The following is a 16,929-nucleotide window of genomic DNA, read 5'->3' as shown; positions in this document are numbered from 1 at the left end:
ACTATTTTTTCTTTAAGTTGGAGTCTCATTCTGTTGCCCAGGCTGGAGTGCAGTGGCACAATCATGGCTCCCTGTAGCCGCAACATCCTGAGCTCAGATGATTCTTTCGTCTCCGCCTCACGAATACTTGGGACTACAGCTAATTTTTTGGTTTTTTTAGAGATGTCTTGCTACGTTGCATTGGCTGGTCTTGAACTCCTGGGCTCAAGCAATCCCCTTGCCTCAGCCTCCCAAAGTTCTGGGATTATAGGTGTGAGCCACCACACCTAGCACATACCATATTATGATGCACTCACTTTATTTCTACTTATTTAGAGGGAGACACTCCCACACATTTGCACGAGGAAGTAGATACAGGGGTGCCACTCGCAATGCTGAGTATAATATTGAAATATTGAGAAAACGTAAATGTCTATCAACGGCAGAGTAGAAAAATAAAATGTGGTATATTCCTACAAAGGAATACTATATAGTGGCTAAAAGAATCACACACACACATAAATATGTATATATATAATATATATAGTTACAGGTCTTGAAGCTGTGTTAAATTAAAAAAGCAAGTGTAGAGTGATAGACTATACTGATTATATAATTGTGTAACTACATAGAATAATATATAACTTATCTAAATTTAAAGCACACAACTATTATATATTATGCTTGATTCATGTGTTTATATAAAAGTGTACAAATGAACAAGAGGGACGTAAACGTGTAAGGAGAAACTTCAACTTTATCTGTACTTCTTTTCTTATATACAAATTTAAAATGTTGAAGCAAAGATGGCAAAATGGTAACAAGTATAAATTTTGGTTGGTGAGTACATGAGTGGTTAAATTATATTTTATACTCTTCAATTTTTCCAGTTGAAAAATTGGATGCTTTTGATTTCTCAAAATAAAAAGAGTAGTGAGAACAAGACATTACAGAGGATTTATTCTGGAAGAAATATTCTGAATTGACAAGGAGAGTAGTAGGCCACACTCCAACCCTGTGGAGTTCTCAGCACTCGGTGTCAACTCTCCAATACTGTTTTCTCCTGGGGAGTACGGACAGCCAGGAGACAGCAGCAAAACCAACAACCTGGGGCCTGTTTTTCAGTGTCTGCATCCTGGCAGATCTGCTGACTTGCTTATGTTTGCTTGTAGTCGAAAGTCCTCAGACTGTCACCAGGCAGGTGAAATGTATGCGAATAGAGAGCTCACACCATGCCACTGTAATCACCAACTGCGAGGACAGCAGCTGCTGTGCCACCTTCGGGGATGGAACGTCTGTTATTGCAAAGCCACAGGGAACATACCAGGTAGGCCTTGGAAAGAGGAACGCTGAAGATCAATGTCCATTCGGCTAGGAAAATCCACTCCTCTGGGCCAGTGAAGAGGCCTGCAGGGTCCACTGCTGTTGCTTCTTTGCTCACTCGATCTTACATTTATCCGACTCTTGTTATTCACCTTCTTTGTACAGTCCATTTCAGAAAAACATTACCCCACTGGTTTTACAAAGCTTTGGTAATTTTGCTTCAAGGTCACAAACCAGAATGCATTTGTTGAGGATCTCTTTCGTGCCAGGCACGTGTTGGATGCTCTGTGACGATCTGGCCTGGGCCTGACAGACCAGCTTCTCCTTCTGTCACTTCGACCCTCAGTCTTGCTCTCCACCCTCCCCACCTCCAGTCATCTCTACTCTATGCAGTGTCTCTGCAGGCCGGGAGGGAGCACATGGTCTGTGTATGCCTGGGAGCTCAGTTCTTCCAGCCGAAGTAAGGCTCTTATCTTGGAAGGTCGAGGAAGAATACTGTCAGCACCTCCCCCTACCTTTCTGGGTTTCCCTGCTACAGTCAGCCATCCATTGTCAGCCTGCAGTCCCTTTCGTCTTGGAAGGGTTTGCCTTTGCTTTTCCCCAGCTGGGGAAGGGGTCCAAGAGCCAAGATATTACTCAGAATGTCCACAAGATGCGGAGAGCATAAAGCCGATGATCATGGAGAAAGCTCTCACTGACAATCATCTGTTACTGTGAAAGTTGCTGAAACCAGTGTATATCCCTCCTCTCTCTCCCAGTAATATCGTCTCCCTCTTCATCCAGTGTAGGTTATTACAGGACAAGGAAGGTGCTGCAAGTGAGAGATCAAAGAAAACATAGGTGTAAATGTTCATGTACTTGGATTGGGCAATGGTTTCTTAGATATGATACAAAAGCACAAGCTTTATCAAAATCAAAAAAAGTTTGTGATTCAAAGGACACACCAAAAAGGCAAAAAGATAAACTACAGAATAGAAGATATTATTTACAAATAATAGAGCTAATAATAGTCTGGTGTACAGAACATCCTGCCACCCAGAGCTTATGCAACTCAAGAATAAAGACTAATAACCCAATTTAAAAGTAAGCAAAAGAAGCCCATGCATTTTTAGTAGTGCCAAGTGTGTTTACCTCAGTTAAAATATATTGGATTGGAAGTAAGAGGGCATAGGACAATTACTTAGAAGAGATATTAAAATGAGTAAGTGAACTCTGAGGACACAGGAGAAGTTACATCCTAGCTATTCAGTTTGCATTCTTATCAAGTAGTTCTGCCCAAAGTTTAAGGCCTCCCTTGGAAAGTGTTTTCATCCTAGAAACACAGTTTGTGACTAGGATCTGGTAATAGTCTTTCACTTAAGATGATTTTTCTAGTCTCTCAATTCGAACAAGAAAGTTTTGAAAATTTATCTTTCTGTTACCCTTTCAGGTGTTACCTCCAAACACAGGCTCTCTTTATATTGACAAGGACTGTTCGGCTATATATTGCCATGAATCAAGTAGCGACATATACCATCCCTTCCAAAAGCGTGAGCAGCTGAGAGCCAGCAGGTACATCATGAGGCACACTTCAGAGGTCGTCTGTGAGGTCCTGGATCCTGAGGGAAACACCTTTCAGGTGAAGTGCATGTGTAGTGCGGAGACAGAGCCCAGCATTGCTTTTGAGATATTTCACACTAGGCAGCTTCCGTGTCGATTTTTACCTTGGTTGCCTTGGGATTAGTTATCCACTTACTGTCAATATTTTGAACAAGCAGTAATAAATGCAATATATTTTTTTGAATTCTTAAGTGTACTTCCATGGAGAATGGCAAGTCAGAAATTGCTATAATAGAAATGTTAAAGTTAAAGAAATAAGTAGAACAGAAAAAAAAAAAAGAAACCTGAGCAGACATCAAAAAATAATGCCAGTCCAAAGAATGACATGAAAATAGTCTGTACCCAGGTTAAAGTGAGAGCAAACACAAGGCAGCAGGCAGGTTTGTATGAATAAGCAAAGAGGGCATGTGAGAGGCATCCAGCAGGGCTGAGGGTGGGGAGGTGGGAAGTCTGGAGATGGGCCCAGTTAGTCTATGGCAGCGCTCTGTCTTCTGCTTCCCCGTCTTCCAACACCACAACTATCTGCTCACCTCTAGGCTAGGCATTAGCAAACCATGGCCGCTTGCTTATATGACCTAAAAATGGTTTTGTACATTTTTTAATGGTTTTAAAAAAGAAGATTTCATGACATGTAATAATGGTAAGAAATTCAAATCATTGTTGTTATATAAAATCTTATTGGAACATGACTATCTATGCTCACTTGTATACATATTATCTATGGCTACTTCACCATAGTGGCGGAGTTGAGTAGTTGTCACAGAGAATGTATAGCCTGCAAACTCTAAAATACTTATCTGGCCCTTGACAGAAAGTTTTGCCAAATCCTGCTCTAGGCCTTTCTTTTTTTTTTTTCCATTTCTCAACAGTAGAATTTCATCTATCAGCTAATGTGTATAAAGTTATTTCTTAGATTTGGAGTTAAACCACAGAATTCCTAACTTTGTTTTGGTATGCAGACAAGTTCTAATCCAGTTTATTTTTTCTCTGCTAAGTAACCGAGACTCTTTAAAGCACAAGTTCAAGCTGACAAATTTCAATTTACAGCAAATTGAAGTAGAAACTTAAAGCTCAAAACCCTCCTGAAATGCCTGGGTTGTCCAAGCCAAGCAGTTTTCTAGGCACTAATGTTTCTCTTGGTCATCCCTTTCACTGGTCTTTCAGCCTGAACCTAACTTTTTCCTGGAGAGACCCATGCCCTATCTAGACAGTAATAAAGGACTAGAACATTTTTTTCTCGTATTAATGCTGAATCTATTTCTCTGTATATTCTACCCAAACCCATGAGTCCTAATTTCGTACTTGAAATCCCCAAGAATAAGCTTCTTCCATGTGATGGCCCTTTCAACATTTCAAGACAACTATCTCATGAGTACCCAGCCCTCCTTGTGTAAATTCCCAGGTCCTTAAACCAATCCCACAGTAGAAGGTTTTGAATACCCATCCCATCCTACTCACTTTCATCTGAATGTGTTCAAGTTTGTTTTCCCATTCTAGATGTGGTTTATAAGAAGAGCTGTGCTGCTAGATTTTTACTTGTATTAGTACAGTCTACACCTAGTGAACAAGACTTGTAAATAATCATCTCTGATTTGCCGAGTACATCAGAACATCAACTGCTCTCTCAAATTAGATCAGCAGAAATGTAAGCATTATGACTTTTTTTTCTCCTCCTAGTTGCTTATATACTTTGTCCTGTAGGTCATGGCTGATGGTAGTGTATCAACTATATTACCTGAAAAAAAAATAGAAGATGATTTAGACGTAAAAAATGAGGGTTATGAGAGTTTATCATCTAGTCACCTTCAAAAGAATCATCAGCAAATCTATGGTGAACATGTCCCCAGGTAAAAACAAAATGATATCATGACTTTTACTTTCCATTCTAAGTTCAAGAAGTATTTTAATTGAAAACTTTAAGTAATTAGATTTTTATTTCTTTAAATAGGTTTTTTGTTATCTATGCTGATGGATCAGGGGTGGAGCTTCTTCGAGACAATGACATAGAAGAGTGCCTATCTTTGGCATATGGAGAATCAACCACCGTTGTTCTCCAAGAGCCAGTGCAAGAGCAGCCAGGTAGAGGACCCATGCTGCCTGGAACGCGCCATGTCCCTTCGCCAACTCTCGCTCTCCTTACTATTCAGTCCATCCTTATTAAGCCATCTTCTTACGTATTCCACTTTGCTCACTTTGTTGCTTTACTTTCTGTCTGGTCTTGTCAACCTGTTTATATAGCCTTGAATTTATGTACCTGTCAAGATAAATCTGCACATTCACGTGTGTAAACTGTTAGAATATGTAATCTTCTCCTATATAAGCAATTTGTGTCTGTGTTTAGGTAGGTACCAAGCTTCCTCTTAGAGTTCATTTCATCTTGGTAGGAAAAAAAAAGAACAATGAGATACCTGTTGTAAGTTTATTTCTTGTCTTTTGAAGATGTTGCCTTGATGAAATTGAGTACAATAAGAAAGTACATTTGACGTGTGAGTTATAATGCCAACCTGAAATTTATGATAAGTTCTGTCGGCTCTGTGCATTGGCTATTTATATTATTCCCCTCGATTTCAAAGAACTTTATGTGTAGCTAGAGGTTAGAGATACATATTGCTTTAGGTAAGAGCCATCCAATATATATAATAAGTACATTTAAATAAAGATATAACCCTACATGGTATTTGTGTACAAAACCTATGTGCTGTGCCTGGGTTTGTGTGTGTGTTCGTTTTCATCTTTTCTCTGTTTGCTGAGATGTGTGTGAGTATTTTTGAATATGCCTGCATCTCTGTCCCATTAGAGCTTTTAGTGTGTCCGTGCACGTGTGCATGATTCTAGTATACCTTGCTCTGTGTGAATATAGAGAGTAGGGGCTCTGACTGGCTATGCCATGCATGTGCGGAGCTGTGTATGTATAATCATTGATCTCAGATTGTTCCATTAGTCAGTCATTTAACTAGCATCTACTTAGGAACCCACCATGAGCCAAACACTGGCTGGGAATTAGGAATACAGGATGAATTAAAAGAACAAGCACAGACCCTGCTCCCACCGGCTTAAAGTTCAATGGGAGACATTCATGAGGCAGTCACGCAAATAACTGTATGATTGTAAGCTGGGATAAGACCTATGAAAGAAAGGAACGTGGTTCTGTGAGAGAAGCTCAAAAAGGAGGCTGATGTAGTCCAGAAGGCTTCCCTGAAGACACTGGGCCAAGAGCGAGTGGATAGATTGGGGTTCATTAAGGTCAGAGGGAGTGCTTTGTTGGAAAAGAAAACGTCATGAAAGACGCGTAAAGCGTTGGAAAACAGTGTGGGGGAGGAGGCCCAAGTAGCCGAAACCCAGAAGGGAGGGATGGTTGAGGCAGGAGTGAGAAAATGTCACGGACACGCATCTCATGAGCAATGGCAAGTCAAAAAAGAGTTTCCATCATGGACTGACGTCATCAGTCACCATGACTGAGGGGAGGCTCATTCCCAGAGTGCGTGTGGGTGGCAACAACAGGGGGTGCTGTCGTCTGTCTACAGCAGTCTTTGTGAGGCTCGTGATCTAGCGTGGGGTTATGGAGAGAGAAGAACTGGATGAATGCAAGAAATGTTTATCGTTAGAAGTGACAGGACTCGGAGGTGGTTGGTGAGGGACGGTGGGGTCAGTGAGTGCTTCGAGGTGGCCTCAATTCAGTTTGTAGGTGTCACCGTGACTAAAAACCTCACCTTTCTTGTTAGATTGTCAGGTCTTAAGTGTCGTCACTGTGTCTCACTCATCTTTCACGTAGAAGGAGACTCAAAGGCATGTGATGAATTTAGTGAACGTGTATGGGTTTCTCCCAGTAATTTGGAGGGAGACATGGGCTTCTGCTAACTCTCTTTGAACCAGGTGCCCTGAGCATCACAGTCCTTCGCCCTTTCCACGAAGCATCACCTTGGCTAATGAGGAAGGAACTGGACACAATCGTCCCTCCTAATCTCCACTCAAGGTCCTGGGAGACATTTCCTTCAGCTGAGGTAAGCATTTTTGCTGAAAACTCACTGTATTTGCACCTATGCTCCTCAATGGACGGGCGTCTCAGCTCTCCCATCTATTCATAGTTTAATCCTTATGTAAATTGCTAATGGGCACAAGGAGTTTTATATTCGATTATTCTAACATTCACAGATGTGGCAATAGCATTTTACAGGAATATTTCTGACTAGCTAATTTCAGTTTTATTTCTTTTATCTTTTATCTTATTTTGCTGAGCTATCTTCCTCTAATACGAAAATATCCTTTCTGAGCAATTCATGCTATACCTCTCCCATCATGAATTACTGATATTCTGCTACAGAAATCTTCCCTCCCACCATTTCTTATTTGTTAGTTTTAATGCACCATTTTAGGTCTTTTGCTCTTTTTTCTTCATACATTAAAAATGCACAAACTAAGCATATAACAACAATGTGAAAGATTACACACAGATTTGCAACTGCAGTGTTTGAAAGTAAACATTGTCTCCCATTCAAGCATTATGATGTCAGATTAGTGAAGCCTCACCTAAAATATTTTTAAAGAATGAAAGAAAATGGCTTGCCAGAAATCATGAAGTCCTGCATCTTTCAAGATTCGCGATTTCATTTTGCAAGCAATTTATGTCATGTGTCCAGCATATTGGCAAATGTTAAATTACTAAATTAGGGAGAGATCGTAGTATTAAGTGAGAAGACAGTGTTTTAGAATTTTGCTGATGTTTGCTGCCCTACACTAAGTCTTGTAACAGCAAGAAAACAGATGATGAACATTTAAGATTAAAAAGACCCCGGGCTCGGGGGCTCAGCCTGTAATCCCGTGCTTTGGGAGGCCGAGGTGAGTGAATTGCCTGAGCCCGCGGGTTCGAGACCCACCTGGGCAACTTAGCGAGACCTCATCTCTACAATAAATAAAAATTAGCCGGGCGTGGTAGTGCGCGCCTGTAGTTCCAGCTACTTGGAAGGCTGAGGCGGAAGGATCGCCGGAGCCCAGAAGGTCGAGGCTGTGGTGGCCAGGAGCGGCCACTGCACTCCAGTCTGGGCGACAGAGTGAGACTCCATCTCAAAAAAAAAATAAATTAAAAAGACCTCCAATTCCTACGGTTTAATTTGGTGACTATAAGCATCATGGTGAGAGGAAGGGGACCTGAATTCTAGTTCTCATTCTCCCCTTTATACTATGGAACTTGGGACAAGTCACCCTGAATCTCCACTTACTTCTCTGAAAATGAGGAGGCCACACCAAATGACTCACTAAGGGTATCTCCAAGTTGTAAGTACCACGTGATCACAAAAGATATGCCACATCTGAGATTAATGAAGGAAGTTTATTTCTTCCTCTGCAATGACCTTCTACACCTGGGAGGAGTGGCCCAGCCCCTGCCGGCCCCTGAGTAGTTGTCACTGGCCAGGCCTTTTAAAATGAAGTATATCAGGCACAGTTGAGAACATCGGGCAGCAAAGCACATCACTCCCAAAGACCAATAACAAGGATAACATAGAGATGTGAGCTTACTCTAAGGCAGACATTTCTGCACAGAAAATCCTGAGATTTTCTGCAGGGTAAGCTCAAAGACAGCCCAGACCTATGGGATGATTTCTCTCTCAAAGAATCTTTCTAGGCCAAGATGAACATGAAACCAGAAAGCTAAAGACTGCTCGATTACAAATTTCTTTGCCCCAATTAAGGAATAGTCGCCTACATTTGCCACAAGCTAGGCTGCTGTTGGATTACCAAGACACAGCACTGCTCAGCACTTCCCCAAATGCTACCCAATGGGACACCATGCAACAGGATTTTAAAATATACACACAAAAAAATAAAAAATAAATAAAATAAAATATACAGATTGTTGGTAACACACATAGAAAGGAAGCTTGCCCTGTTCTGTTATCAATTTTTCTTATATTTGCAAATTTTTTAAGGTAAGATATCTTTTTTCTCCATTTTATTCCTAATAATTGATTCCCAGTATAGTATCTATGTAATAAGTGTTCAATTTTTAAAATTTTTTTAAATTCTAATGTCAAAATATTCTGGTTTCTTTGGTTTGGTTTTGTTAACAGAAGAAAACTCCAGGCCCTCCGTTTGGCACTCACATTTGGAAAGGCCTTTGCTTTGCACCCAAACAGCTAGTGAGTGCCCCATCCCCGATACTCAAGAGCCCCAGTGTGCTACAGATACGCCAGTTCATTCAGCACGAGGCCATAAAGAACGAGGTGAAACTGAGGCTGCAGGTTTCCCTTAAGGTAATGGAATTCAGGTAACCTGACCTAAAGAATCAGAAATAGGGCAACCATTGCTCTTGGCTTCCTGAGGAACCTGAAATTATATAATTCTACCAATATTTATCTAGTACACACAAGAATATCAATCTTCCATTGAGTAGAAAGTTGAGAGGTATAAAATACTTAATGGTTTTCATAGGTGTGGAAATTATTGAGGCCCCAAAGACATTGAGAAGGTAAGAAACTTTTATCTGTCACCGTTATAGAGTCTTCCATCTTTCTCATTAAACAGAAAATTGATCTGGTGACCACTGGAGAAAAATAAAGCCACGTGTTAATCTAATATTTGTCCATGGATGAAAAGGATTGTTGGCTTTGGAAGTGGTCTAAAAATTTATAAATATATAGCTAATTGTATGATTACATCTATAACATCTCAAGTTTGTTAAGTCCCTCAGAACAGGTCTTATATGTGTTTGTAGTTGTTTGTGGTTATATACTCAGCACCTGGCATGGATCAGAGGATTGTTATTTATGCAAAGGGATTAATCATTTATGAAAAAAACTAAGTATATTCATCTTAAAAGGCATGGACTAGGAAAATTTCAGTCACAGATAAAACCATAAAGACTTTTCAGTTTGATGAGGTCCCGCTTGTTAATCTTATCTCTTATGGCATGGGCTTTTAGGGTTTTGATCAGGAATTGGTGGCCTATTCCTGCATTTTCTAAGATTCTTAATGTTTGAGGTTTTATGTTTAGGTCTTTGATCCATTTAGAGTTGATTTTTATGTATGGTGATAGGTAGGGGTCCTGTTTCACTCTTCTGCATGTGCTCAATCAGTTTTCCCAGCACTATTTATTGAATAGGTTCTCCTCTCCCCAGTTGTTGTTGTTGGAGGCTTTGTTGAAGATGAGTTGTTTCAGAAATTGAGGCTTTGTTTCCAGAATCTCAATCCTGTTCCATTGGTCTATATGCCTGTTCTTGTACCAATACCAGGTTGTTTTGATTATTGTAGCCTTATAATAAAGTTTAAAGTCTGGAAGTGTAATACCTCCTGCTTTGTTTCTCTTGCTAAGGATTGTTTTGACTATTTGTGGTCTTTTATGTTTCCATATGAATTTTTGTAATGTTTCAAGGTCTGAGAAGAATAACGTTGGTAATTTAATGGACATATCTGTAGCTTGCCTTTAGTAGGATGGACATCTTAACAATGTTGATTCTGGTCGGGCTTGGTGGCTCAGCCTGTAATCCCGCGCCTTTGGGAAGCTGAGGTGAGTGGATTGCCTGAGCCTGCGGGTTCGAGACCTGCCTGGGCAACTTGGCGAGACCTCATCTCTACAATAAATCAAAAAATTAGCCAGGCCTGGTAGCGTGCGCCTGTAGTTCCAGCTACTCGGAAGGCTGAGGCGGAAGGATCGCCGGAGCCCAGCAGGTCGAGGCTGCGGTGGCCGGGAGCAACCACTGCACTCCAGTCTGGGCGACAGAGTGAGACTCCAACTCAAAAAAAAAAAAAAACAATGTTGATTCTTCCAGGACATGAGCATGGAATATTTTTCCACTTGTTTGTGTCATCATTGACTTCTTTAAGTTTTCGTTGTAAAGATGTTTCAAATCTCTAGTTAAGAAGATGCCCGCGGGTTCGAGACCCGCCTGGGCAGCGAGACCTCATCTCTACAATAAATAAAAAAATCAGCCGGGCATGGTAGCACATGCCTGTAATTCCGGCTACTCGGAAGGCTGAGGCGGAAGGATCGCTGGAGCCCAGCAGGTGGAGGCTGCGGTGGCCGGGAGCGGCCTCTGCACTCGTCTGGGTGACAGAGTGAGACTCCAACTCAAAAAAAAAAAAAAAGAAGATGCCGAGGTATTTCACTTCTTTTGTAGCTATTGTGATTAGGATTATGCTTTTTATTTGGTTCTCTGCCTGTTTGTTTTTGGTGTATAAGAATGTGATTATCTTTTGCATGTTGATTTTGTACTCTGAGATTTTGCCAAAGTCCTTTATCAGTGCAAGGAGGTTTTTGACAGCTTCTCTTGGATTTTCGAGGTATAGGATCATATCGTCAGCAAAGAGGGATAACGTAACTTCTTTTCCTATCTGGATACCCTTGATTTTCTTCTCCTGTCTGATTGCTCAAGCTAGGACTTACAACAATATGTTGAATAGGAGGGGTGAGCATGAGTGGCGTTGTCTTGTTCTAGTTTTCAGGGGAAATGCTTCCCATTTCTGACCATTTAGCAATATGTTGGCTATGAGTTTATCATAGATGGCTCTTACTATTTTGAGGTGTATTCCCTCTATGCCTAGGTATTCAGGGTTTTTATCAAGAATGGATGCTGGATTTCATTGAAAGCTTTATCCACATCTAATGATATAATCTTGTTGACCTTGTTTTTACATCTGTTGATATATTTACATCTGCAGATGTTGAACCAGCGCTGTATCCCGGGGATGAAGCTTACTTGGTCATGGTGGATAATTTTTGATATGTGATGTTGGATCCGATTTGCTGGAATCTTGTTGAGAATTTTGGCATCTATGTTCGTCAGGCATATTGGCCTGTAGTTCTCTTTCTTTGTTGGATCTTTACCTGGTTTGGGTATCAATGTGATGTTAGCTTCATAAAATGATTTGGGGAGAGTTCCATCTTCCTTGATTGCCTGGAATACTTTTTTTTTTAATTTTAAAGATGGCTACAATTCAGGGTTGGGGATACAAATGATCATTGTACAGATGAAGTTTGGGACTCCCTTTGGTCCTCACTTCACCTGGTTTGAGATCAGGCACCCCTGTTGATGAGGTGTGCCCCTCTTCCCCTGGCAGTTCCCCACTACAGCCAATCCCTTTCTTATAGTATTATGACAATTGTTCATGGTCCACTTGTGAGTGAGAACATGTGGTACTCCGTTTTTGGATTCTGTGATAGATCACTGAGCTTTATAGACTCTAAATCCATCCAAGTTGAGGCAAAGTTAATAATTTTGTCCTTCTTTATGGCTGCATAATATTCCATTGTGTATATGTACCACATTTTTAAACATCCAGTCCACTATCAATGGGCAGCACAGTTTGTTCCTTGTTTTTGCTATTGTGAATAATGCTGCAATAAGCAGGCATGTGCAGGTATCTTTTTTGTAGAATGATCTGAGTTTGTCAAGTGTATATCCAGAAAGGGAATTGCTGGGTGTTATGGAAGATCAATTTTCAGATCTTGTAGGAATCACCACACTGTTTTCCACAGTGGATGTACTAGTTTAAACTCCCACCGACAGTGTAGAAGTGTTCTCTTGTCCCCACATCCTCTCCAGTATCTGCTGTTTTTTGAGTTATTGTTGATGGCCATCCTGACTGGAGTTAGGTGGTATCTCAGTGTGGTTTTTAATTTGCATTTCTTTGATGATTAGTGAGGCTGAGCACTTTTTCATTTATCTGTTGGTTGCTCATATGTCTTCTTTTGAGAAGTGCCTATTTATATCTTTTGTCCACTTTTTAATAGGGCTGTTTGTTTTTTTTCTTTTCAGCACGTTTGAGTTTCAGATGTTCAGCCTTTATCAGACACACAGTTGGCAAATATTTTTTCCCATTCTGTGGACTGTCTCCCCACTCTCTCAGTGGTTTCTTTGGCTTTGCAGAAGCTTGTCAGTTTGATGAGGTCCCACTTGTCTATCTTATCTCTTATAGCATGAGCACTTGGGGTTTTCATAAGGAATTGGTTGCCAGTTCCAATTTCCATAAAGAAGTCTCCTGCATTTTCTAAGGTTCTTATAGTTTGAGGTTTTACATCTAGGTCTTTGATCCATTTAGAGTTGATTTTTGTGTATGGTGATGGGTAGGGGGTCTTTTTTTAATCTTCTGCATGTGGTCAGCCAGTTTTCCCAGCACCGTTTGCTGAATAAGTTCACCTGGAATATTTTCAATAGGATTGGTAATAGCTCCTCCTTGTATGTTTTGTAGAATTCTGCTAGAAAGCCATCTGGTCCAGGGCTTTTTTGGGGGGATAGGTCGTTTTCTTATGATAGAGTCAATTTCCTGGGTGGTTATTGTTCTTTTTAGGATCTCAGTTCCTTCTTGTTTCAACCTTGGGAGGTTGTGTGATGTCAGGAATTTCTCCATTTCATTTAGGTTACCGAGTGTGTTTCTGTACAGGAGTGCATAGTAATAATCTCTCTGATAATCGTTTATATTTCTTCAGGTTCTTTTGTGACTTGGTCTTTTGCATTTCTGATGGTGTTTATTTGTCCTTTTCCTTTCTCTTTTTCTTAGTCATTCTGGCTAGGGGTTCGTCAATCTTGTTTATCCTTTCAAAGAACCGGCTTTTTGTTTCATTGATTTATTTTCCCATGGTGTTTTTGTCTTCTACGGCCGTACTGGGGCTTTTACCTTGGTGATCTGGATTCTGCTTCTGAAATTGGGGTTTTGGTGGTCTTGCCTTTCCAGCTCTCTTAAATGTTTGTTAGGCTGTTAACTTGTTCTCTTTCTATTTTCTTGATGGGTGTCCATAGAGATATAAATTCCCCACTTAGTACTGTTTTTGTGGCATTGCAAAGGTTTTTGATAAGATGTTTCTTCATTTTCATTTGTTTTAATCATCGAGAGAGGGGAGACAGTCCACAGAATGGGAAAAAATATTTGCCGACTGAATATCTGACAGAGGCCTAACATCTAGGATCTATAAGGAACGCAAACATGCTGAAAGGAAAAAAACAACCAGTCCCATTAAAAAGTGGGCAAAAGACATGAATAGACACTTCTCAAAAGAAGACATGCAAGCAGCCAACAGACACACACACACAAAATGCTCAGCCTCACTAGTCACCAGAGAAATGAAAATCAAAACCAAATTGAGATGTCACCTAACTCCAATAGAATAAACATCATTAATAAAACAAATAACAACAAATGCTGGCGAGGATGCAGAGAAAAGAGAACACTTCCACACTGTTGGAGGGAATGCAAACTCATTCAACCTCTGTAGAAAACAGTGTGGCAATTCCTAAGAGAATTAGAAATTGACCTTCCATGTGACCCAGCAATCCCTCCTCTGGGAATATACCTGGAGGAACTTAAATCACTCTACAAAAAAGATACCTGTGCACACATGTTTATTGCAGCACTATCTACAGTAGCAAAAACATGGAACCAACCATACTGCCCACCAAAACTGAACTGAATTTTTTAAATGTGGCACATATACACGATTGAATATTGTGCAGCCATAAAAAAGATCAAAATTACGGACTTTGCGGCAACTTGGATGGATTTTAGAGTCTATAGTATTCAGCGATTTATCACAGAATCAAAAACCTGAGTACCACTCTTAAGAGTTTCACTCTTAAGTGGGCCCTGAACATTTGCCATGATACTGTAAGAAAGGGGTTGGCAGAGCTGGAAACTGCCAGGGGAGGGGGAGGCATATAACATCAATAAGTGTACCTGATCTCGAGCCAGGCGAAGTGGGGGCAAAGGGAGGCCCAAACTCTACCCGTACAATGACCACTTGTATACTTTATCCTGAATTGCACCCCACATCTTTGAAATGGAAACTTTTTTAGAACCATAAAAACTATACCCAAAAGGATCCTAGAAATCATCTAACCCAACTCTGTCCACTTTATTGATGAGGACACTGGAGCACATAGACAGAAGCATGACCTCTCCGAGGTTCCCATAGAGCTCTGTCCTGTGGCCCCTAAAGCTTTGCTTTCGGGATTTTCAGGTCTTCACTATCAGCAACTGAAGGAAAATGTTTTCCAGGTTGCTTGACTAGTAACTAGTTGTTCAGCATTGTGAACTTTTATAAATTCTTCATCATTTGGTAATACTTCAAGTGGATACTGACTATTTTTGTCTTTCTCTCCCTACCTTATTTCTTGTTTTATTGATTTATTTGATTCTGCTGATCTAGGATTATATAAACCATATCCTAAAGAAAGAAGATGAGCTCCAGGAAATGACAGTTAAAGATTCTAGAACTGAGGAGGAGAGAGGCAACGCCGCAGATCTCCTCAAACTGGTTATGGTAAGAACATGTTTCACGTATCAGTGTTTTTAGTATTGTTTTAATGCTAGATCAAGACAAATATCACATGGAATAGTTACTTCTGTCCCTTCTATAAAGTCCCTGCTACCTCCTTATAATTTCCAATTTCTGTGGAAATCTGTTTCTGAATATAATGAATTTTCCAAATACATTTTTAGGCTCTTTCTTGGATCACAAATAATTCTGAAGGTTCTGGACCAGGCGTGGTGGCTCACACCTAGAATCTTAGCACTTTGGAAGGCCATGGTGGGGGGACTGCTTGAGCCCAGGATCTCAGAACCAGTCTAAACAACATAGCAAGAACTCATCTTTAGAAAAACAAAAAATTAGCCAGGCTTGTAGTCCCAGTTACTACTTCGCAGGCTGAAGCAGAAGGATCCCTTGAATCCCCAGGTGTTGGAGGCTGTTGTGAGCCATGATCATGCCACTGCACTCCAACCTGGGTGACAGAGTGAGACCCCTCAAAAAAATTCTGAAAGTCCTTAACTAAAACTTTTTGTCTTCAGAAGAAATGTATATTTATCAAATGCTGAATACATTAATGAATGAAATAGGAAGGGGGAAGAAAAAGGAATTTCTACAACTTAAAATGATTTCCGGTTTTAGAAATATGTTTGGTAAGTGGAATGATTTTTTTTTAAAGTCAAACGTATCTTGGTATTTAAAAGCGAATTCATTTTATAATAATTCCTACAAAGATCAATCACATAAAAAGTGCTTCTGAATAAAGTGAGCATTGTATATAATAAAATCATCATTAAGTAATTTTATCTTTGTTTCAGTCTTTCCCTAAAATGGAGGATACAACAAAAAGTCATGTTACTGAAGGTAACTGGCATTAATATTTTTCTGCAGTATATTTATAAATTTCAAAAGAATGGTCTTAACACACTTATTAGTCATTCTCTTATCTAATACCAAAGCACTATGTACATACCTATCTCCATTCTCATATTGGCCATGCTGTGTTGTAATGATTTCTTTATGCAAATCTTTCTGTCTGTATTGTTCTGGGTTTTGAGATCCTTGAAAACTGTGATTGCCTCTAATTCACCTTTTACTTTCACCCATTGAATGAAAAACGTTGACATTTGACTTTTATGTTAACCTCAACTATTTAAAGCATAGCTAAGAAATGGAAAGTAAACAGTCAACCAGCAATCCACAGCCCACACAGAACTTTTGAGTGCAGGTATCGCCAAAACCTCGCACTGTTTTACATTGTATGTGATGCAAGCAGTAAGCTGTGAGATCCCATTCAAAGCATATGTATTCTGGGATATACACAGCCCCAACAGATGTGTTATATAGTTTCTCAGTTCATAGCAAACAACCAATGGATAATTTGATGTGTTTTTTGGGGGTTTTTTTTATTTGCTATATAGCGAAGGTCATAAAGGTCATAAACTGACAACCATGGGCTTCATTCAGGCCACAGATAAATTTTGTGTGTCTTCTACAATTGTTTTTGTTTGTCTAGATTTTTCTCCTCTTGAAATGCCACATGATCGCATAGTGGCATTTGACTGAAGGTAATTAGCAGCCACCCCCTTAAGAGGACCATCACAGAAGAGCCCTCCACAACCCCCAATATCTCTCTGTTCTTATTCTCTGTGGTCACTCTTTTATGTCGAGTAGGGTGGCCAGATTTAGCAAATAAAAATGCAGAAGGCCTAGATAAATCTGAATTTTAGATAAACAACAAATAATTTCTTTAGTATAAGTAGGGCATAGTTTGTATGTTTGACATCTCCAAATCT

General features: G+C 40.1%; 1 protein-coding gene across 1 annotated transcript in view; it reads left to right on the top strand.

The window, feature by feature from the left end:
* The window catches only part of SPAG17 (sperm associated antigen 17), a 219,011-nt gene that overhangs the window by 176,879 nt on the left and 25,203 nt on the right, over positions 1-16,929 (top strand). The window contains exons 31-38 of the mRNA XM_021716455.1: positions 1,152-1,306; positions 2,732-2,920; positions 4,603-4,748; positions 4,850-4,980; positions 6,775-6,902; positions 8,967-9,149; positions 15,035-15,148; positions 15,952-15,997. Of these exons, the coding sequence (XP_021572130.1) occupies positions 1,152-1,306; positions 2,732-2,920; positions 4,603-4,748; positions 4,850-4,980; positions 6,775-6,902; positions 8,967-9,149; positions 15,035-15,148; positions 15,952-15,997 (1,092 nt within the window). The remainder of the gene's footprint in view (positions 1-1,151; positions 1,307-2,731; positions 2,921-4,602; positions 4,749-4,849; positions 4,981-6,774; positions 6,903-8,966; positions 9,150-15,034; positions 15,149-15,951; positions 15,998-16,929) is intronic.

Source organism: Carlito syrichta, unplaced genomic scaffold (genome assembly GCF_000164805.1).
Source record: "Carlito syrichta isolate Samal-C Ts95f unplaced genomic scaffold, Tarsius_syrichta-2.0.1 Scaffold308819, whole genome shotgun sequence".
Classification (NCBI taxonomy): domain Eukaryota; kingdom Metazoa; phylum Chordata; class Mammalia; order Primates; family Tarsiidae; genus Carlito; species Carlito syrichta.
Note: the sequence above shows the minus strand (reverse complement) of the source record. Positions and strands in the feature narration are given on the sequence as shown.